At 42.0% G+C, this 21,168-nt stretch overlaps 14 protein-coding genes across 14 annotated transcripts; 6 read left to right on the forward strand and 8 right to left on the reverse strand.

Annotated features, from left to right (window-relative positions):
- Nucleotides 1-3: 3 nt before the first annotated feature.
- Nucleotides 4-714, forward strand: AIM36 (Aim36p; the record flags this gene model as incomplete). The annotated part of the gene is made up of 1 exon (XM_003682818.1): nucleotides 4-714. The coding sequence occupies one exon, from the start codon at nucleotides 4-6 to the stop codon at nucleotides 712-714; it is 711 nt and encodes a 236-aa protein (XP_003682866.1).
- A 45-nt stretch (nucleotides 715-759) lies between these two features.
- On the reverse strand, nucleotides 760-1,317 carry SNU23 (U4/U6-U5 snRNP complex subunit SNU23; the record flags this gene model as incomplete). Its single annotated transcript, XM_003682819.1, has 1 exon — nucleotides 760-1,317. The coding sequence occupies one exon, from the start codon at nucleotides 1,315-1,317 to the stop codon at nucleotides 760-762; it is 558 nt and encodes a 185-aa protein (XP_003682867.1).
- A 91-nt stretch (nucleotides 1,318-1,408) lies between these two features.
- TPP1 (polynucleotide 3'-phosphatase) lies at nucleotides 1,409-2,164 on the forward strand (the record flags this gene model as incomplete). Its single annotated transcript, XM_003682820.1, has 1 exon — nucleotides 1,409-2,164. The coding sequence occupies one exon, from the start codon at nucleotides 1,409-1,411 to the stop codon at nucleotides 2,162-2,164; it is 756 nt and encodes a 251-aa protein (XP_003682868.1).
- A 28-nt stretch (nucleotides 2,165-2,192) lies between these two features.
- Nucleotides 2,193-3,470, reverse strand: RPN6 (proteasome regulatory particle lid subunit RPN6; the record flags this gene model as incomplete). The annotated part of the gene is made up of 1 exon (XM_003682821.1): nucleotides 2,193-3,470. One exon carries the CDS (start codon nucleotides 3,468-3,470, stop codon nucleotides 2,193-2,195), a length of 1,278 nt encoding a protein of 425 aa, XP_003682869.1.
- Nucleotides 3,471-3,748: 278 nt separating this feature from the next.
- On the forward strand, nucleotides 3,749-6,241 carry PMT1 (dolichyl-phosphate-mannose-protein mannosyltransferase PMT1; the record flags this gene model as incomplete). Its single annotated transcript, XM_003682822.1, has 1 exon — nucleotides 3,749-6,241. One exon carries the CDS (start codon nucleotides 3,749-3,751, stop codon nucleotides 6,239-6,241), a length of 2,493 nt encoding a protein of 830 aa, XP_003682870.1.
- Nucleotides 6,242-6,514: 273 nt separating this feature from the next.
- On the reverse strand, nucleotides 6,515-8,392 carry TDEL0G02930 (uncharacterized protein; the record flags this gene model as incomplete). The annotated part of the gene is made up of 1 exon (XM_003682823.1): nucleotides 6,515-8,392. The coding sequence occupies one exon, from the start codon at nucleotides 8,390-8,392 to the stop codon at nucleotides 6,515-6,517; it is 1,878 nt and encodes a 625-aa protein (XP_003682871.1).
- A 422-nt stretch (nucleotides 8,393-8,814) lies between these two features.
- SRP14 (RNA-binding signal recognition particle subunit SRP14) lies at nucleotides 8,815-9,219 on the forward strand (the record flags this gene model as incomplete). The annotated part of the gene is made up of 1 exon (XM_003682824.1): nucleotides 8,815-9,219. The coding sequence occupies one exon, from the start codon at nucleotides 8,815-8,817 to the stop codon at nucleotides 9,217-9,219; it is 405 nt and encodes a 134-aa protein (XP_003682872.1).
- A 54-nt stretch (nucleotides 9,220-9,273) lies between these two features.
- UBX3 (clathrin-mediated endocytosis regulator UBX3) lies at nucleotides 9,274-10,569 on the reverse strand (the record flags this gene model as incomplete). The annotated part of the gene is made up of 1 exon (XM_003682825.1): nucleotides 9,274-10,569. One exon carries the CDS (start codon nucleotides 10,567-10,569, stop codon nucleotides 9,274-9,276), a length of 1,296 nt encoding a protein of 431 aa, XP_003682873.1.
- Nucleotides 10,570-10,734: 165 nt separating this feature from the next.
- On the reverse strand, nucleotides 10,735-11,988 carry RAM1 (protein farnesyltransferase; the record flags this gene model as incomplete). The annotated part of the gene is made up of 1 exon (XM_003682826.1): nucleotides 10,735-11,988. One exon carries the CDS (start codon nucleotides 11,986-11,988, stop codon nucleotides 10,735-10,737), a length of 1,254 nt encoding a protein of 417 aa, XP_003682874.1.
- A 148-nt stretch (nucleotides 11,989-12,136) lies between these two features.
- RIM13 (Rim13p) lies at nucleotides 12,137-14,239 on the forward strand (the record flags this gene model as incomplete). Its single annotated transcript, XM_003682827.1, has 1 exon — nucleotides 12,137-14,239. One exon carries the CDS (start codon nucleotides 12,137-12,139, stop codon nucleotides 14,237-14,239), a length of 2,103 nt encoding a protein of 700 aa, XP_003682875.1.
- Nucleotides 14,240-14,601: 362 nt separating this feature from the next.
- Nucleotides 14,602-16,113, forward strand: NUR1 (Nur1p; the record flags this gene model as incomplete). Its single annotated transcript, XM_003682828.1, has 1 exon — nucleotides 14,602-16,113. One exon carries the CDS (start codon nucleotides 14,602-14,604, stop codon nucleotides 16,111-16,113), a length of 1,512 nt encoding a protein of 503 aa, XP_003682876.1.
- Nucleotides 16,114-16,174: 61 nt separating this feature from the next.
- Nucleotides 16,175-17,635, reverse strand: TDEL0G02990 (Nup35/Nup53 family RNA-binding protein; the record flags this gene model as incomplete). Its single annotated transcript, XM_003682829.1, has 1 exon — nucleotides 16,175-17,635. The coding sequence occupies one exon, from the start codon at nucleotides 17,633-17,635 to the stop codon at nucleotides 16,175-16,177; it is 1,461 nt and encodes a 486-aa protein (XP_003682877.1).
- A 203-nt stretch (nucleotides 17,636-17,838) lies between these two features.
- On the reverse strand, nucleotides 17,839-18,924 carry YIM1 (Yim1p; the record flags this gene model as incomplete). The annotated part of the gene is made up of 1 exon (XM_003682830.1): nucleotides 17,839-18,924. The coding sequence occupies one exon, from the start codon at nucleotides 18,922-18,924 to the stop codon at nucleotides 17,839-17,841; it is 1,086 nt and encodes a 361-aa protein (XP_003682878.1).
- Nucleotides 18,925-19,094: 170 nt separating this feature from the next.
- Nucleotides 19,095-20,555, reverse strand: TDEL0G03010 (RNA-guided endonuclease InsQ/TnpB family protein; the record flags this gene model as incomplete). The annotated part of the gene is made up of 1 exon (XM_003682831.1): nucleotides 19,095-20,555. The coding sequence occupies one exon, from the start codon at nucleotides 20,553-20,555 to the stop codon at nucleotides 19,095-19,097; it is 1,461 nt and encodes a 486-aa protein (XP_003682879.1).
- Between the last annotated feature and the right edge of the window lie 613 nt (nucleotides 20,556-21,168).

Below are 21,168 nucleotides of genomic sequence, written 5' to 3' on the forward strand. Positions count from 1 at the left end.
TCAATGCTAGGTGTGAAGGCATTCGCAAGAATCAGGGTTTTGCGTGCCAGCTTTTTTGGACTACCCAAAGTTGGTAGAAGGGGTGTAGGTTCGGGCATCCGTTGGTATGCATCGCCTGCTGGTTATAAGAAAGGAGAAGATGCTCCAGGGTTTAAAAAGATATTTCTAGTAGCCTTAGTGGGTACCTTGATGTTTGTGCAAGCTGCGAACTCTCTCGACAAGAACAAACCAAAGACATCATTTTCTGAGGAGGAGTTCGAAAACGTAATGAATGGGCTCAAGAGAAGAGTAGCCATGTTCCCTGCCGGAACATTGAATGTGAAGTTTCTACCTTCTTCGAGTGAGTCCATTTTAAAAACAATAAAGGCCGGTCCTGCAGCGGTTATCGATCCTATTGAAGCAGTCGAACATTTCAGACAACAAAAAGATGGCATTTACGAAGCATTGCTGAACGATCTGAAATCCAAATATGGAAGTGATTACACTAAAAAGCTACCCAGCGGGATGCTTGTCATGCTGATAGGAAAGTACATGAAGGAGAAATGCTCGATGAATGATGAAGTTGTTATAGTAAATTTCCCAGACACAATCAAAGACGCCATTAAATTCGAAAACGAAGTTTGCACTGTGTCCAAAGTTTTAGTTCCCAAAATCGACACAGACTCTGAGGTGTGCCGGTATTACGAAACCGTGCATAAGGTGAAACCTTTATAGTCTCAACCATTTTCCCACTTGTACATACCCTATATTTAATTAGATTCATCTTTTGACGCCTCCGAACGAACCAAAACCCATCATCTTGGAAATATCACTGGAATCTTGAGATGGAGTAGTTTTAGGTCGCTTTCCCCTGGGTTTGTGAACTCTTTTCTCTTTCGGTTGATGATCGTTAACGAAATGCTTGACAGTTTCTATGTAAAAGCTTTCGAATTCTTCCGTCCTAAGATCATCGTTATCTCGTGTGTCATTCACTAGTGGTTCATCGAAAACTGCTTCGAATTTCACTTCGTGAGTCTTATGATTTAGATGATCGATGTATTGCAAATTATCTTTAAACGTCATATTGCACAGCTCGCAGTAGAACCCAAATTGTTTACCCTTTTTGTAGGAACTAACACCTGTCACGAGGGTATTTTGGTTCAGACCACTCATAGTGCCTTGCATCAATGCATGATGATCTGTATACTTGTCCTTGAGCTGTTGTAATTGAACATCTGTCAATGAACTTCGAAGCGACTGCTCATATGTTTGTTGACCTTGCTTAGCAAGTTCAGCGTATTCTTTTCTATCCCATGTTCTTCTTCCAAAGCTGCTCATTTGTAGCTGTTGGTTGCTCTTTATTGTATCAGTAGCTACTTTTATTTCATGATGGTTCATATCGATGAGAATTAAATCAAGCGATTTGAAGATGTCTCACAAACTAACGGTTCTCCCATATCTGATCAAATTTACACCAAAGGCCTGTAACACTCTGAATGCGCCTCCAACTTCTCTGAACATTTATGCCTTTGATCTTGATCACACATTGATAGAGCCTTTGACGCCAGGCTCTAAATTCAGTAGAGCAGCTGACGATTGGAAATTCATGAGTTTCACACCAGGTAAGAGCACTTTCCAGAAACTAATAGAGATAGTCCGTGAAGACCCTTTAGCTCAAATTGTCATATTCTCTAACCAGGGCGGCGTGGTTGCAGTACCTCCAAGCTCGAAGAGTTGCACAAAGTATACAGAAAAGATTAAGCTGATATTGAGGAAGTTATCGGAATCAACAGATGGTGACAAGCTGTCAGAAAGATTATGGGTATATGCTTCACCAAAGAGGCCGGCATCTATGTCTTTAGGTAAATCTAAACCTAAATCCAAGCAACCAATGATAACAAAGTATACTAAGTCTACAAAGCTTACATTTGATATTGATAAAATCACAAATGACATTGATGTTAAGCAGTATGAGTTATTCGATGTGATGAGAAAACCTGAAATTGGTATGAAGGATCAGTTCGAGCAGGATCTCAAAAGTCATTTTGAAGTGTTGCCTGATGTTACATGGTGTTATTACTGCGGAGACGCAGCCGGTAGACCCAAGGATTTCAGTGATTCAGATAAGGAATTTGCACATAAGCTGGGTATATCTTTCAAGACTCCTGAAGAGCTTTTCACCTAAAGCGTTTTTGCTTGTGTGAATCTATGAATTAGTATAAAGCACTAGCTTTCTCGTAAAGTTGGTCGACAACATTGTCCAATTCGCCGATAAGTTCTAACGCACAGTCATAAGTGGCATCCTGATGCGGTGTTTCGTAAATGTATAGCCAGCCATTCCCTTGATCAAGGACACCGAAAAACACTTTATCAAGAATCATTTGAGAAAGCTTACCTTCGATCTGTTGAAGGTCCAAACCAATCATTTTAGAAATGTGTGAGATCTCAACACACTCGAAAGGTTCAATGATCTTGCACAAGTTCGACTCAAGCAAAGTGTCGTAAAGTGCATTGAAATGCGATCTTATTAATTCATCACCCATAATTTCCTCCTTATACTGCCTCATTGCCGCATTGAAGTCTAATAAAGATCTGCTGTTGTAAGCTTTTGCGACTTGCTTCATCGCTTCGATACCGCGAGATTGGTAAGTTTCCTTTGTGTATTTAGCATTCAGTATGGTCTTCACTTCATCAATCAAGTTCAACATGATCTTTGACAAAAGCATATATTTCAATACAAGACATGCCTTTTCGTATGAATTATGAGTCGACAAGTTGTGGAAATTCTCAAAACTTTCGTAGAAATACGAAAACGCCGTCTTGTAATCTTTATCCTCACAATGTAATATACCACTCATCAGATCCAATTCTGCAATAGTGGCCGTAGAACAGTAAATCGAATTGGCTGCGGTTCTTGCAGCGGTCAACGAGGCTTTGGCCTTGGCCAGGTTTCTCAATTTATGATACACTTTACTCTCAAGCAGATGGATATCGACTAACGAAGGTTTATCATCCAATTTCTTAAACTCCCTCAAAAGTTCCTTATTGAGGTCTAACGAATCCTTGTACTGCTTCTTCAAGTAGTATAGGGTAGCCAGTTTAATCGACAACGAATGTTGCAAAAAAACCCTTTTCTCTTTCTTAGCAAACTCAATGCTCTTTTGACATACATATATCTGGTCATCATATGAATCTGGCACCTTTTCGAAGTCTTCGATCAGAGCCTTGAGCACTTTCGCAGTCTTGGATTTTGCAAATTGCATCATATACTCAGTGGATTGAGGAATAAAATCGCGTAACTTGGCCTTATCATTTGTCACAACGTATAGATCTCCTAACTCCAACAAACAGACCTCCTGCTCATTCTTACTCTTCGTAGAAGCCTCTTTAGTTTCGTTTTCCGCGCCTCTCAATAGTTCCAAATAGACCTTCTCGGCATCCGCATACTTCTTCTCCCGTACCAAGTCTCTAGCCTTCTGCAATTCAGTCATCGCAAGCACTTTCGAATATAGCTAATTTATCTCCCTTATTAACTCCTAAATACTACTCTCTAGTTGATCTTTTGCCACCTTTTCAAGCTTTAAAGATTCCCTTACTATGGTGACTGCTCGTTGGCGACGATTTTTCAGCTGGAAATCTAAAAATCTCTAAAACAATACGTGTTTTATTCTTCAAATAATGGAATCTTAGTTATTGAAGAGGTGAGAAGAACACTTATAAGAGCCATTGAGCTGTCTCGAAGCAATTAAGCTCCAATTTTGTTCGAAACATGTCTGTAAAAGACGAAAAACGGACTTCTGGTGTGGAAAATGATCCCATGCAACCGTTGGAAGTGAAACAGGGTCCCGTGAGACCGTTCGTGGTCTCTGAACCTCCCAAGACTCTGGCGGCAGCTCGTTCAACTCGTTCTCTTAAAGAGAGACTCGTGGTTATTGGTTTGGCGATTTTTACTGTCGCCATTAGACTTCACGATCTGTCATGGCCCAATCAAGTGATCTTCGATGAGGTGCATTTTGGTGGCTTTGCTTCTGAATACATCAAAAAAGATTTCTTCTTTGATGTGCATCCACCTCTTGCAAAGATGATCTTTGCCTGGATTGCCTCTTTGGCCGGGTTTACTGGTGATTTTGAATTTAAGAATATTGGTGATATTTACCCTTCGACTACTCCTTATGTGCTGATGAGATCGTGGGCTGCAACATGTGGCTGTTTGACCGTTATCCTTTTGTATTTTACGTTGCGTGCCTCTGGTGTGCGTATGTGGGTTGCATTGGCTAGTGCTGTATGTTTTGCAGTTGAGAACTCATTTGTGACTATCTCACGTTATATCCTACTGGATGCACCATTGATGTTATTTATTGCGGGCGCTGTTTATGCGTTTAAGAAATACGAAGTATTCCCAACTGATACTTACCAGTCTTTGAAGTATTTGGTGCTCACTGGTGTTTTTCTCGGTTTTGCTGCATCTGCCAAATGGGTTGGTTTCTTCACTATTGCCTGGGTTGGTCTACTGTGTGCATTTAGACTATGGTTCTTTATCGGTGACTTGACTAAGCCAATCCGATCCACTGTGAAAGTCGCTGTCATCAAGGGAACTGTCTTATTAGGTGTTCCATTGATCATATACACGATGATCTTTTACATTCATTTCCAGACTTTGACTCATGACACAGCAGGCTCAGGTTTCTACTCTTCAGAATTCAGAAGTACTCTAGAAGGTAACCACATCCCATCGGATATTTTGGCTGAAGTCGGTGTTGGCTCCACTGTGACTTTGCATCATCTAAACACTAGAGGTGGATATCTTCACTCCCATCTTCACGAATACCCAGCCGGTTCAAAGCAACAGCAGATAACCTTATACCCTCACTTAGATGGTAACAATGAATGGTTGATTTCTTTGTACAATCAAACCGATGCACCTTTAACATCTTTCGAAAATTTACCAGATGGGACAAAGATCAGATTACTACATAAAGTAACAAGCCGCAGATTGCATTCACACGACCATAAGCCACCTGTCTCTGAGAACAGTGATTGGCAGAAGGAAGTTTCTGGTTACGGTTTTGAGGGTTTTGATGGTGATGCTAACGATGATTGGATCATTGAAATTGACAAGGATTTATCTAAGCCAGGCCCAGCAAGAGATCATGTCAGAGCTCTGGAGACCAAGTTTAGACTAAAGCACGCCATCACTGGTTGTTACTTGTTTTCTCACGAAGTGAAGTTACCAAAATGGGGTTTTGATCAACAAGAGGTTACCTGCGCTCATTCCGGTAAGCCAGAGCTATTGCTATGGTACATTGAAGGCAATACCAATGATTTGTTGCCAGAAGATGCTGAGCGTATCTCTTACAAGCCGTCATCTTTCTTGAAGAAGTTCCTAGAGACAAATGAAAGAATGTGGACCATTAACAAAAACTTGGTCGACACACACGTCTACGAATCTATGCCCTCCAGCTGGCCATTCTTGTTACGTGGGATTGGCTACTGGACTGGTGAACACAGACACGTCTATTTGTTGGGTAACGCAGTTTTATGGTGGTCCGTTTCTTCCTTCATTGCTCTCTTTGCAATGATCATAATGTTTGAATTGGGCTCATGGCAAGTCGGCAAACCTATTTTACAGGATTCCGATGTTGTTAACTTCCATATTCAAGTTTCTGAGTACTTGCTAGGATTTGCTGTTCATATCGCACCATCCTTCTTGATGAAGCGTCAACTGTTTTTGCACCACTACTTGCCTGCTTATTATTTCGGTATTTTGGCATTTGGACAAGCATTGGAAGCATTCGTGAGTTACATTTTTAGAAGAGCGAAAACAATTGGATACGCTTTCATTCTCGTCTTTGTTGCGTCTTCGATCTTCTTCTTCAAATTTTACAGTCCTTTGACTTACGGTACTGCCTGGACTAAAGACCTATGTGAGAAATCGCAATTGTTATCCGGTTGGGATTACACCTGTGACTCTTATTTGAACACTTACGAGGATTATAAGAACTTGAATTCTACATCAGTAGTGGCTGAGACCGCTGAAACCATTGTTAATGAGCCAGCCGTCACCTCATATGCTAACATTGAGGAGGTAAAGGAAAGCGAAGAGCTGGTTGAAGTGGACGATTTCGAATCATTAATGAACGAGCCAGGTGAGAAGAAATTTTTGGACCAGAATGGCAACCCTCTAAGTCCTGAAGAAGTACAAAAACTTGTAGAGGAACAAGGCGGTAGGATTCAAAAAGTTCAAGAAAGATCGCATGATTAAAAATCCAGTGGTTTTAGGATATAATTCTCTCCCCCCACACTCCGATATAGTGAATATATACATTCTATCCTTAGTAAGCCTTTAGGATGAAAATCTTGTCATGGAATAAGTTTCTGGTCTTCACCATAAGATAATTCAGAGTCTCTGTTGCTTTAAGTGCTTCCTTCGGGATGATGGTCCATCACCAGTATGTCACCTTCGGTCTTCAGCCTTTTAGCACAATGCGGAATTAGGCGTCCTAACGAGATTTGCGCAAAGGACATGCGTTGTATCTCATGTTGTAAATCTGGGAAGAGTGAGCTCCCCGTTGAGCAAGCGTTTTCTTCTCTTGTGATGGTGATGAGTAACAGTGATGATGCCGACGGTAGCCAGCATTACCACGGAAGCACATACCATTATGATATGGAACGTATGGCTGTAGCAACCTGCTCCCTTCTCGCAATATGGACGATCAGGCTGTGTGTTATTACCCAAATCAGCACCAAATATAGCGTTGAAGATTTTGACGGTGATCAATCCACCGCTCGTGCTTAAACCCCAAATTGTGCTGAAGCCAGCTGTACCAAACGAGTCTGCAATGATTGATGGGAAAGTTCCGAACAAAATCCCAAATGCAAAACCGAACATGGCGGAGCAAACCGAGATGTTCTTGATGTTCGCAGGAGCAGACGACGTGAAAAGTTTTAGAGAATTGTTTGATGGGGTCAAGGTTTGCGCAGATGCCCAGATCATTAGAGCGGCTGCCATAACAATGTTCCAGAGCCTCTGTGCTTTGAATTTCTTGATGAGAAGATCAGAAACCGGACCAGCGCACAATCTTCCGCTGAACGATAATAAGGATATAATCGAAACTTGTAATGATTGTATCTTCTCAGCATTGAAAGACTCTTGGCCTCCTGGCGTAGAGGCTATTTGAGTTCGAACGATAAAGCCAACTGAATAAATATATGTTTGACCAATTCCTTGTAAAGTTGCGAGAACAAGGAAATAAGCGATAAACCGAGGCCTTCTTATCGTTTGCACTATGTGATTATCTCTCCAGAAGCTCGGTTCTCGATCTTCTAGAGCTTCTTCAGTCTCTTCGCTGTCTTTGGCGGGGTTGAGATTCAAGACATTGCTAGTAACTCCGGTGTCTTCTCTAATGAAACTATCTTTCCTGTTTTTGTTTGGAATTGATTCACGCCTTTGTCCTTGCGACGGCAAAATCACAGATGAGTAGCTTGGTCCTCTTGAATGAGACAAGGTTCCTGCTGAGGAAGGTAGTGATTCGGTTGCTTCTTCGTCACGCACTTTACCCCAGCCCCAGAAAGAAAGAGAGCCAGTTAGTTCTTTAGACCATAGGAATGACGCAGATCTTTTCCCAGAGAAAGCGGATTGAAAAGAAGATGCCAAAGAAGAACTTGAACTTTGAGATCGACCATCCCGATCACCATTCGCATAGACATTAGACTGTGAGCTTTGACTGTCACCTTGGATCGCAATAGGCTGAGAAGCATCTCTTGATGGACCTGAAGAGCGCGATACCCTCGCGACGGCCGATTTCTTCCTCTTGGGCCTATTTTGACTAGGAGTTATCAAGATCTGTAACATAAGACAACCCGCAAAGATCATGGATGAACAAACAACGGCCAAAAACTTGAAGACCTTGTCAATATCTTCACCAAAATATTTGGCGCATATATAGGAAAATAGCATCCCAGCAAGGGCGTATAATGCCACAGGAAACGCACCAGCAGTACCTCGATGGTGAGGAAAGTTTGTAGTACAGCACTTCACAGCTGCATAAAATCCAGATACTGATCCAAATCCAACTAATGCCAATCCCAGGCAAAGAAGCCACAAATTAGACGACTCATTCGCATAACAGTAGTCTAGAATCGAATAAGCACAGAAAGTAGAGATCGCTCCTATTAAACATGAAGCCTTCACGTTACGGTCTATCACCATCCCAGCAAGGAATCCTAACAACGCACTACCAATATTCAAGGAAAGTGGCAGCGTACTAAGCTGAGAAACAGGTAACTGGCATTTCCGCAGCAATTGTGGAGCATAAAATGAATACAGATAAGGTGTTCCGGCTCCCAAGGCCACTATATTACTCCCAATAAAGCACCAGACCAAGGCCGAGCGTTTTGGAGCAGCGGGTCCCATCCTGACTGATTAGTACCTATAGCAGCTAACTAGATTGTCAATTGATCCTAGAACCAACGGCTAGCTCATATATTGTCAACCTGAAGAATTTTGCCTTCAAGTCATCTTATCCATCTTTTGAGTGGCTCGCGTTTCCCCGTGTTGTCTCAATCGAGCTCTGGGAGATAGCGAAACCAACAAGATTCGTGTCTCTCATGGAGAACAGCTTCATGGTATTGACTGAATAACTTGAAGGTAAACCCAGGTTCATTTTGGGAGTACGACTGGCAACAGCTTATGTTGTATACTGATAAGGTCTATTTCACGTGACTTTAGCTTGCGGTTTAAGAGGTATACGATTGAAAAATTTCAGGAATAATAGCTGTAATTAATCAACTTTGAGAAGTAATTAGCAGGTTTGAAGCAACTCCTGAGGTGTCACGATGGTCAATGAAGGATGCTTGAGTAACGAAGATTTTTTGAGCAAAGTCTCGGAGTTTTTTAAGAATGAAAATGAGCAAGTTGTGCATCTAACAGCCAAAAGACTGGTAACTCATGATCCTGTGGAGGGCAATGCAGAATTCGACAGTGTAGGGAATCCTCTTTATGATGTGTCGAGAAAGGCCCAAAGTATTGAGGTCGAAAAGTGTTCGAATGAAGTTTATCCAATCTTGATAAGGATGTGGTATGGTAAGCGAAAATGTTCAACGATTGTGAAGACTGAGACCCTCGATAAGTTTTGGCAGGATTACTCTTCAGTAGTCAAGGGTTCTATGAAAGGCCTCATCAAGAAGAAGAAGAAGAAGACAAAGGCTTCTGGTATCAAGAGTAAGAAAGAGAGAAAATAAATTCCTGGTCCACCTCATGATTTAATGTAACATATATATCTGCTAATTACTAGCTCACGCTAATGTCTCCATTACGATATTTCCTGAGGGATACAGCCCAGATTCGTCGCGTATAATGGTCGTCGGACTCAATTCTCTTCTCGGCACTGGTGTGATTAATAGGAAATTGTACGAGTGATCGTAAGCCTGTGGAGGTCCATTTGACGTCTCTGCAGAATCTAGTAGTCCCTCATTGTAAAGTTCTACGTAAGCGTAGATTTCATCGATTGTCAAAGAAGCATCGAACTTTCTTACTATTCTTCCCCCGTCTTCAAGTCGTATGGCAACACGACATGCGTCAGCGCCGTTTGAAGGCTCTGGATGCAACTGGGTCTTTTTCCAGAGCAGCCATTGTTTTCTTTGTCTCTCCCGTTCTTGTTGCGCAGTCTCCCTGGCCATCTGTGCTTGACGTTCCCTCTCACGTTGCCGATCAACAGATAACGACTCCTCAAAACGACTGTCTTGTTGCTCTCTGATAATCCTTTGAAGAGCTATATTTTGTCTTTGTTGCCTTACTTGTATCAAGCGCGAGTATCCCTTCGACAGAATGTTGTCTAGATGATTTGGTCCGTAGCTATTTAGATCTCCCTCCATTCTGCCAATTACTTCAATCTTCTTCTCAGCTTTCAGACACAGTACACCAAGGAATGGAAATTGCCTCACTCTTAGAGCATTGGCTACTTGTAAACCCTCTGAAGTCGTGACATCGCTGAACCATAATAGTATTTGATATTTCTTAATCATAGTTGTGAACCTCTCGGAACAGAGCACATTATTCACATATTCCATACTATTGTCTAACAAAGGATCGTGCAGGTATATTATGGCAAATTTGCATTGTTCTGAGCAGGCAGTCAGCAGCTCTGTGTAACTACCTTGCAGAATATCCTGACTCAGGCTACCATTTTCCAGATTGTACAAGGATCCAAAACTGTAGGTTGCATCCCCTTCTTCCGTCACATTCTGCTTGAAAGTTCTCTGAGATTCGCCATTTAAACATTCCATAAGGTTATTCAACCGACTTTTAGGATCTGTAGGTCGTCTGTGTCTCTTCTTGTAATACCCACCAATCGCGCACAATGGCGACACTAAGGAAAGTAATAGTATGATTAAGTTCATGACATAATACAGGAGCACAAATGGGGTCTGTAGTACTAGGCCGAAGAACCTCTTTCTGGATATCAATCGCTGAGACTCGCTCGAGTGAGTGGTCCGCCCCTCATTAGCAGACTCTCCTTCACTAGCGAATTCCCCAGGTATAGGTGTGAAAGATGGCTCACCACCATGCAATATCCGTCTTATGAGGTCCATCGCTGCTTCACAAGCCTTTAATTACGACTTTTTATCAAATAAAAACTCCTTTAAGTGACAGAACCTTACATAAAAATTCTTGATGAGCTTGACTAAACTCTACTAAAAGAACAGGAAGATTGTAGATTTAGATGCGAATTGGTGAGTAATTAACAGATTGAATCATTATACAAAATGACTAATGAACTTTTGGACGTTCTTCGTTGGAAGCCCGTAAATTGGATTGATGCTAGAAAGGTGCGATGGAGCGGTGACTGGCAGTGGCTTGCACTGTACTGCCTTTCCATTATCTGATAGGTTGAAAGAATTCTCGCAGAGTGCTAATCCAAGCAAAATATAGTTTGTGTGGTACAAGTCTGGATGTGTACCTGGTTTGTCTCTTAATCCTGGTCGCGAACCGTTTTGACAGCAGTACAGGATGTAATCTCTCAAAGATGACTTGTTGATGAGATGATCCAATCCATAAAGCTCCATTACGGCCGCTGTACCGCCAACCCAGAAACTGTAGCAACCATCGACTAATTTGTTACTTCTTCCCGACAATCCACGTTCAGGGTCCAATTGCCTTTGGCTACACCATTTAGCAAGGTTGGGGATATTGATTCGATCGATAGCATCTAAAATGTGCAAACTTGCAACCGCACAAAACGTATAACCACCGTGGGCCTCATCCTCATGAGGACAACCCCCAAAACCACCTTCAGAACTTTGACAATCCACCAGGAAATCTACTACCCCCTCAGTCAACTCATCGGTCATGATACCAAGCATAGATGCTACACTGAGAGCACAATAAACACCTCTAGTGTCTACTTCTCCCACCCCGAGGCATGTCTTGAAACCACCATTTTCTTGCTTCAAGGAAATTAGCCAGTCATAAATGGCTTTCTCATCAACCATGTCCCAATAGTCCTCTCCATTTTCACATAGAGCCAGCGCATTAATAGCAGCGTATGTGCTAGCAAGATGAGGCAATTGTCCCACACCTCCACCAAAGGGCCCGCCGGTTGGTGAAATGGCAAATAGCTTCTCACAAATACGAAATTGATATTCCTTTGTTAAATATTTCTCATTCAGCACCCGTAAAGAGTTCGCAGTCCAGTATAACAACCATGGCTGAGATGCATCTAGTGCAGCCATTTGAGGTGGGAGGTCATTGGTAAAAGATGCATCTAGAAACTTTTTATGTGCATCCCTATGCAGTTCCGGTATTGTCTGAGCTTCTTCATATAGTGCTTGACATTTTTCTATCACTTCATCCCGGGCGATAGACGTATCTGTCTCCACTTCCTTCATAATCGATATGATTTCGTTCTGGTCCCCTTCGTCCTCTGTCGATATAACTCTTGTAACAACTTCCCTTTTTCTCCCCAGTAAGTTCCTCCTTAAATACTGAATCCTTGTGGCTGATGTTCCCATGGCTTCCGTTGAGGCTCACTTGAAGTCGTTGAGATGCTAATGTTTGTCTACCTTAGCAATTTTTAGCCTTTCTCGCTTACTATCAAAACCTTAAATTAGGCCTTATTAGAATGAAAGATTCACATATTGAGGATCAAATGGCTCTAATATGGATAATTGGAGGCTGTTGAACGATTTACGGAAGTCTGTGTACTGTGGAAAGGGAGGCAATCATCGTGAGAAGCTGGAGGAGTTGGTGTACTTGGCATCGAAATCAAATGATGAAGATCTTTTAAAGAGTGCACTATTGCTTGAGAAGGAGATTGAGTCTGTGAGTACCAAGCAAAAGATCCTGTGGTTAACATCTACTGTGAATGGTAATTTCTATCCACCTCTGGAAGTTGACCTTGCTGGTCCAGTGCCTTGGGAAGGTACGCATTTACTGGAACCAGGATCTAAGAATATGGAATCAAAATATCCCAATAGGGCTCCGTTGAAGGTAGAAGAAACTTCGGAGCTGCTGCAGTGTAAAGATATTGACGATTGTTCATTTATTGCAACATTAATTTGTATGAGGGTTGAGAACGTAGATCGTCCCAGGGTCAGACAAATCGCGAAGAACCTGTACGTAGTCGAATTACATTTTAATGGATCAAAGCGGTTGGTCACCGTGGACACCTCGAAGATACCTACAGATACAGATGGTAAGCAACTATCGATGCATAGTAGTGACATAGTCGACAAGATTGTGGAGTTAGCTTATTTGCAAGTGAAAGCGCAATCATATGAAACAAGTGGCTCTAATTGTGCAGTTGATGCCTTCAGATTAGTGGGCTTTTTACCAGAAATTCTGGATGCCCGGGATTGTGATGTCAAACAGCTCATAAGGTATTTCCAATCAGGTTTATGTCTCATAGCGCTTGGTACAGGACCCGGGGTTTCAAAGGCTTCGGAGTTTCTCGTGGGAAACCATGACTATCCCGTTGTAGCGGTTGGAAAGACCTCAGAATGTCTCGTAATTCAGGACCCTCTGAATCCAGCTCTTCATTTCGAAGTAAACGGCGATAATCTGCGCAGACATTACGAACAGGTTTACATCAGCTGGTGTCATTCAAAGCTCTTTGCTTACAAGACATCTCTTCATTTCTTTTACAACGGTGAAAATTGTAATCGGTTCAATAGCATTGTTGATAAACCTACATTCATTCTGGATAATCACTCGAAGATAAAGGAACCTGTGCAAATACTGTTAGAGACGCATCTAGAGGGAAGTTGTAATTCAACTAGCGGAACCGCTTATCTGAAGCAACTGCGGGAGGATGTATTACTTGACAATAGCAGTACGCCTGATGGTGCGACTAATATTAGACTGCAACTTTCAAAATACGAATTAAGTCCTGGGCAAAAAATCAGACTGTTCTGTCATTCTTCCAAAAGTAGCACCTTCTCGATCCATGCATTCTCCAACTCTCAGCAGTTAACTATAATGCGAGAAGCTAAACGTCTTGAGGTATCGAGCATAGAATTCGAGCCAAATTTCAGTGCAACTACAGATTCGTGTGATTATTTCAGAAATCCTACAATGATGCTTCGTGTTGAGTCTCCAATTAGCCAAGAAATTTCTGTACATTTACAGTTAATGTCAGAAAGTCCTAAGGATATGATAAACCTGCAGGTTTATGCCTTGAATGATCATACATTGAAGAGACCAATGGTCACTTTGGCCAGATACGAAGGCCAGAAATGTGATATCAGAGACTTAGCACTAATCAGCAACACTTCATATAAAGTGGTTTGCTCTAGCTATGCGACGCCCATCTCTAGCAAATTCAAACTCCTTGCAACACCTTCGATCAGCTCATCGCATGCAAGAATCACGTTTAATCAAATATACCAGGAATTCGGTGGTCTTCCATATCACGTTGAAAAGACTTTAGAGTGGTCAGAGGACACAAACAGGATAAAGGTGCGCCTACTCAGCAAGAATAATAATCGGTGCTTCATACGTATTGTTCCTCAAGTTCTGCCTCCTTTACTCTCAATCCGCTGTAACGTATATGATGGGGAGACTCATCAGCAAATCTGCAAAACCAACGATTTTCTTAAACCAGGGCTAGCGGGCGTAGTGATAGACCAGTTGGAAATAGTTGATTGTTCAGACATTGTGCTTTTGATAGAAAAAGATGATCCGAAGATTCAAGGCAAGGTACTGGCTTCATTACCGTTTAAGTTACTCATCGGATCACAAAGCAAACTCAGCTTAAAAGACTAACCTTTGCATACTGTATATATACGCTAGCAAAAATCATATAGATGGATCGAGATTTTTCTTATGAATGAGGTTGACCTGCAATAAGGTTTATCCTTATAAAGACCGTCAGAGTTCTCTCTGATGCTCAGAATGGCTATACCAATTAAAGCCTGGTCTGCGATTATAAGAAGTGAGATCCAATGTGGATCGACCTTTTTTACTTATGGTGATCATTCTCAGCTATTCGGGCCCTTAAGCGATTGTTTATCAAGCTCTTATACGAAATTATAACAGCTTACTGAATTGAAGCCCACTATTACTCCACAAGAATAGCTTCAGACTCTCGAATGTCCTATCGCATCTCGAAGGACACCTCTACCCCAATGAATGCTGTCCATTTCTCAAATAAAGATGAACTGGATATATCAAATGAGAAGACCAGTTACCTTCAAGATGCAATCTCCATGCTAACTAATTCACCCTCAGATTGGTACATGGTGCTAAATGAGAGAATCGCACTAATCGATTGGGACAACAAAGCACGGAAGTGGGCTCAACTGTTAGGACACCTTTTGACCTTTTTATTTTATGCGATACGGCTGTTGCAGGATAATTTAATCAAGCCAAATAACTACAAGTTCACATCGAAGAAAGACGCTTTTGATTTATCAAAATCTGACAAACTAAAGGAGTATGAGTTTTTGAGCAGATATGCTACTAGCCTTGAAGATCGCCCAAGATCCGCGGAAACTCTGTATCTTGACTTGTTGAGCGGGCTTAGCAAAGTTCTTGATTCATCTATCATACTATTAATATTCTTCAACCTGTGCTTAACCTACAGATTCTTTTGGGGTTGTTTTAGGACTTACTACCTTTTCAATGTGAAAGAGAGGCCTCCATCAGAGAATGTGACGAAACACAGTTTATCCGGTTTAAACGATGGTTATCTTGAGAATATTTACAATGGATCATTGTGGTCGATGTTGAAGGTTTTCTTCAGTAAAAATATTAATGAAGAAGAACCGGGAGATGAGGGGTTCTACTATACACTTGCGAAGTGGGCGCCGTCGAACTTTATCACTAACATTTTTATCTCATTTTGCCCCAGCTGTCTTATATTCCTGATGCTGACCGATGTCTCCTTTAGTACTGCATTGGCAGTTGTTATTCATCAGCTGGTACTTTGCTTCACGGTTCTTCATCGCTTTCAAAGCAGAATTAAAGATGACTCCATAATCAATAAGGCCACCATGGCTGAATTTGAAGAGAAGGTGGTAAAACCATTGACATGCAAGAAATTTCAAGACGTACAGGTTGATGCAACTCCCTATGGCAATGGATTCGTTCGATTTTTACCTGCCACTTCTTGTTCAAGGTCGCATATATTCAAGTCGCATACACTAAACGGGGAAGCAGTCACTGAAAGATTCAACACAAGAACCCAAGAATTTGAAGACATGGCAGAAATTTGTGCTCCTCATAATATTTTGATCAAGCCCCCGCGTTTACGATCATATCACAGCCCTGGTGAATGCCAACGATGTCATGTGCGAAAAGACGCAAGAATTATGTGTTGTAATCAAAGTAATGGTGCTAGTCCGACAAGAAGAACTACACCTCCTGGCTTTTACTCACCATGCGTCTCATCGACCTCTGACATGTCATATTCGCAATGTAGAGATGAAAGATCATCTCATCGCATGAACTCACAACGATCTCCATGTCAATCGCAGAACTGTTTCTCGAGCAATTACTCTAGGAAGAAGTCAAGAAGCCCCTTGAGGCAATCAGTACTAGTTTCAAAACATACCAAGAATTCAGAACCATCAGATGAAAGCCACCAGTGCATGTCATCCAGAAGTTCCAGTAAGAGCCCGAGACACGGAAGTAGCTAAAATCAAAGACTAAGTAAGGTTTCAAAGAATTTCATTATTATACAGTCTTTTCAGTTTTGAATCACAGGTCATTCCAACCGAATAACCAATTATTCACTTTGTGCAAGAGACCAGCTTGTTGTTTATTATTTTCTTCCTGTTGACGCATTTTCATCTCTAGACTCTGTAGGAAATTATGGTTGCTTACTGAACCATTGTGAGCGAACAGCGACTTGCCATCTTTAATATGCAGCCTCCGTGTCGAATACGTGATTGAAGGATGCTCTAAGAGCCCATTAGCACCAAGTGCTGGCGTCGCTGAATTTTCTGCAAATCTGTTGAATTCGTTTGTTAGGTTAAACGATTCGTTAGCGCCGCCATTAATTGATCCTTTTTGGCTCGCTAAGGTGTCGAAATTAGTCTTGGAATCTGTGAGGGTAGAGGGTTTGACCGAGAAATTAAGTTCACCGATGTCATCGGCCTTGGCTATCTTACATGAGGCCAATTGCTCGACCACATTTTTGTTATATGGAACACAACCTATCAAGCATCCTCCAAATACTTGTCCATTTTCCTGTAGAGCCCGAAGGGCAGCTGATGAGCTGTCATACGTCAATTTGACCCACCCGTCACCTGTGAAGATTGGATACTTTCTTTCTAAAGCGGCTGAATCACCCTTACGCCCACGTAATCGCAAGGTGGCAGCGTTTATGCCAGAGCTACTTCTAAGTACTTCAAAGTCCTCGAGTATGTTACCAAATTTGGAGAAATGTGTAATTATCAGGTTGGATATCGATTCTGGGTATCCGAACACAATAACAGCACTTTCGTTCACCATCGTAGTTTGCTGCGGAGTAGATTCATTGTCGTTGTCATTTTCTAACGAGTTATGCAGTGAGCTACCGACATGACCATTCTTATCGAATGCATTTGGCTGGAAACCGCTTTTCCTTATCGTAGCTGGCTCTGGCCCTGAGAAGGCTGTGTTTGTATCATTGGGGAGCGATACTCCAGCATTGGAATTTATCTGAGAAGCTAGTGGCACCAAAGCGCCAAATTCATCCTCCCGTTGCCAATCGTGTAAAGAAACAGTGGGAGGAGCCTCGTTAGAGCTCAGTATGCCTTGATTATGATCAGTGCCCTTATTGATTGTTTGACTGGATGAAACCCCGCGAATGTCTTTCTTTGACCCAAAACTCATGCTATTGAACCCCGATCTTTGAGTGGAAGTATTGCTGTCACTGACAGTTTGGTTCGAATCTACCGAAGGTGATCTCTTAGAAGTTCTCTTTACTATCGCCTGCGGAATGGCACGCTTTCGTGGATTATTGAACCATTCAGGATCCTTCTGCGTAACATTATATCCATTTTGAGGTCCCTGAGGAAACAAAACTTGTTGTGCGGGCTGAGAAGCGGTTTGAAATTGTTGTTGGTGTGTATTTGCTTGGTTCGGTTGCTGCTGTTGCTGTTGTTGATTCAGCGTTATAGAAACATTAGAGAACCTGTCACTTCCAATGTTGGACTGCAATTGAGTGCCAAACATGTTCAGTTGCCTAGAACTAACTCCTCAAACCCTTTAAAAGTAGTAGGGGACGTTATTCGATCAATACTTCATCGCTTTATTTACTTTACGTCTATACTTTATGAGAATTTTTCAGCACTTACCCGACGAATTAAACCTGTATGAAAAATAATAACTATCAAGAATTGTATAGATAACGAGGATGATTTGGTGTAGAAACTGTTTTACAAGTCTCCCTTGATCTTTAGAACAATCTTTCCCTTTGCCGTGTTTGACTTTTGCTTCTCTATGGCTTGTTGGAATTCTTCCAAGGGGTAAACGGAGTCGATCAGAGGTTCGTAAGTGCCCTCTTTGATCATCTTGGCACCTAATTCCATGTACTCGCTCTGGGAATCCACGAGAAACAAGCCGTAGTTAAAGGATTTGAAAGGATTTAATCTTCTGAGTATGGTCCAAGGGGATATGGCGTCTCTTAAAGAGGGCTCACTGTACTTGATCTTGTTATCCCCAGCGATGGATAGATAGTAAGAGTTTTGGCTCTTTGGTTTCAAGAATCTGTCTATAATAGGGAAGAAATCGCTCCCACCGACCGAATCAAATATCAAATCAAATTTTTCGTTGTTCAGTTCTCCAACTAGTATTTTACCGACGCTTTCTGGAATGGGACCTTGGTCATAGGTAGCCAGGTAATCGTAACCTAGTTTCTTGTTGTAATCGACGGATTTGCTCGAACAAACACCCACCATGGTCTTGACACCAAGCACTTCCTTGGCAATCTTTAACAATGCATATGACACGGATGTCGATGCACCAATGACTAGGATCTTAGAATCAGGACCCAATTTCTGTCCAAAGTTGAACAATGCCGTGTAGGCAGTTCCAAACACCAAGGGCCAAGCTGCGCTGACTACAAACTCGTTGTATTTAGAGTCAGGAGGAGCAGTAGAGTGTACAATAGCAACTTGTTGAGATGGATCCAAAACCAAGTAATCACTTAAAGTACCTTGATCTCCGTACAAGTGCTTGAACATACCGTTGACTTTGTCACCTACCTTCCATTTGGGGTCCACATTACTACCTCTTTTCACGATCACTCCACTGTAATCCCTAGAGTAAGTCTTCATAGAGGATCCGACAACATATTTGTAGGCAAAAGAATGAAGCAACAAGTCCACAGGGTTCAAACTGGCAGCATAAACCTGTATAACAATTTGATTTTCATCATGACATTTATCAAGGTCAATCTCTTTTTTCACCAAAGTAGCAGGTGTAGAATTATTGATAAAAGTGACAGCTCTGGAAGTAACCATATTCCTTAATTGGTCTTTCTTAACTGGTAGGTCGTTGGGACCGATAACTTGTGAAAAATTCGAGCCTCATCTTTTGCAGCACTTTATATATTATCCTTATTATATATATACCCTTAGTAATACGTTCCGCGGGTAGCGCCTGGGAGAATCCACAAGGGACTTACAACGTACTAACGTACGAAGGGGCCAGGACCCATCATGGCGAATCCACCATTTCCTCCACTTGAAGCAGAGGTAATGGAAGATCCACCACTTGCCATCAAATGCTCGCAGATATACTTGAGCATGATGTTCTTTGCTGCGTTGAAGTCTCTATCGAAAACCGAGGAGCAACTTGAACAGCTGTAGATTTTATTAGATCCTAGATCATCTTTTAAATTGCCACAACTAGAACAAGTCTTCGACGTGTAATCCTCCTCAACTTCATGAACACTAGTACTATGGAACTGCTCTGCCTTCATCGTCAAGCGATCGTGAAAACAACAATGAGCAATGGTTGCCATGCTGGACCTTGTCTTTCGGGTCAGTCTAGTGCATTGATGGTAATTCAATTTGGGGAGAAAGATGTTTTCGTAGTTTTTACACAAATAAGAGGCTGTTTTCTTATGCATATCACGAACAATATGCTGAATCTTTTCGTCGAGCCTATGTAAGGCTTTCCGATGGTTCTGCCTCTTCTTGTGCTTCCTGAGCTTGGCAAGTTTTGACTGGAATTGCCGTCGTCGGCGCTTAAGCTTCTCGATGCGTACAACCGCGTCCTTCCCCATCTCGACCACAGTCTGCTTAGAGTCATATCCTGTTAGGAAAGTTCTCACCCTGGGATCAATAAATATAAACTTTTCTGCGGGACTTTTTCTAGCGATTTCCTCACCAGCAAGTGGAACTACCAAGTAGAATTTGTTGTTCCTTGTCCTTTGAACCCTCGAATCTCCTGGCAATTCCTCTGGGAGCGGCTCTGTACCACGAAAATTCGAGAGCGAGAATACTTCGCTCCAAAACGACTTCGTTCTCTTGTTCCAGTGCTTTTCCAACACTGAAAGAGTTTGAATCGGTGTCTTCTTTGACTTGAACCTCAACTTCAAAGGCATCCCAGTCTGCTTATACTTTGCCATATTATAACTGTAGTTCTTGACCAAATCACAAAGGGCTTCGTCTTTCAAATCGTAACTGTAGTCGTTAAGCCACTGCTCCTGAGGTTCTAGAATAATAGTATCTCTGTTAAGCAAAGTCTGGCGTAGACCTTTTATGGTCATTGCCATGCCATCGCGGTGCAGCTTCAGCGCTCTATTGTATATGTAACGCTGGCACCTAAACCACTTTTTGAGCGTTTCTCTCTGGGAATTGGTCGGATAGACCTTAATTTTGCGAGCCCTGGTATTCTCTTCTTTGACACCACTGCTAAGCGGCAAGTTCAATGAGTCATTGATAACCGGCACCTGTGGATGTTTAACCACGCTAAACCACGAGTCAGATGTGATTTTCTGACTAAGATTTTTAGCCGCCGTTGGTAGAATCGTATTCAAGCCCCATTGCTGGGAAATATGAGCCGCATCCTCATTCCAATATGGTTTGGTTGTCTTACTATTTGATCTTTTTCTCTTCTTAGCCTGATATTGAGTACAGGTGGTCATTATTGATTCTGGGTTGTTTCGAGTTGAACTAAGATGAGTATTTTGAGTCAATGTGATTGGGCAAGTTCATAAGAAATAGTCCTCTTCTTACACATTTTGAGATGCCACATTCAGCCTCAATAACCATCAGATGTCAATAGCGAACGTTAACTGCGGAGTAATATAGACCCTCCATGTGAGTATTTCATGTTGTTTCAAGGCCCGAGGAAGTTGTATGAAAGAGTAAGATCGTAATTTGTGTTTCAACTGAAACACTCTTAACTGTCATCTAAAAGATGCTCGACTCGACAGCCCGGGATGGAAGTGCGCACAATATAGACAAAAGAATTATGTTGTCGGGGCCATCGAGCGTGTATCGACGTTAGCGACATCCACTAATACCTTTGGTTTTAAAAAAGACGATGATATGCAGAATAATTTTCCCTCATGGTGACCTCATCATCAGAACCAGATGAGTAATATGCCCAGGCCTGTTTCGACATCTGTGATACCAAGTACTCAAAATCGTTCATGTTACTAACATGCTCCGAAGGTGGTTGCCCAGCTCTCGATTGCTGTTTCTCAGCCATTTCTTTATGGTGGACAGATCAACTCTTCACGCATTTGACCTTCC

This window comes from Torulaspora delbrueckii, chromosome 7 (genome assembly GCF_000243375.1).
Source record: "Torulaspora delbrueckii CBS 1146 chromosome 7, complete genome".
Taxonomy (NCBI): Eukaryota; Fungi; Ascomycota; class Saccharomycetes; order Saccharomycetales; family Saccharomycetaceae; genus Torulaspora; species Torulaspora delbrueckii.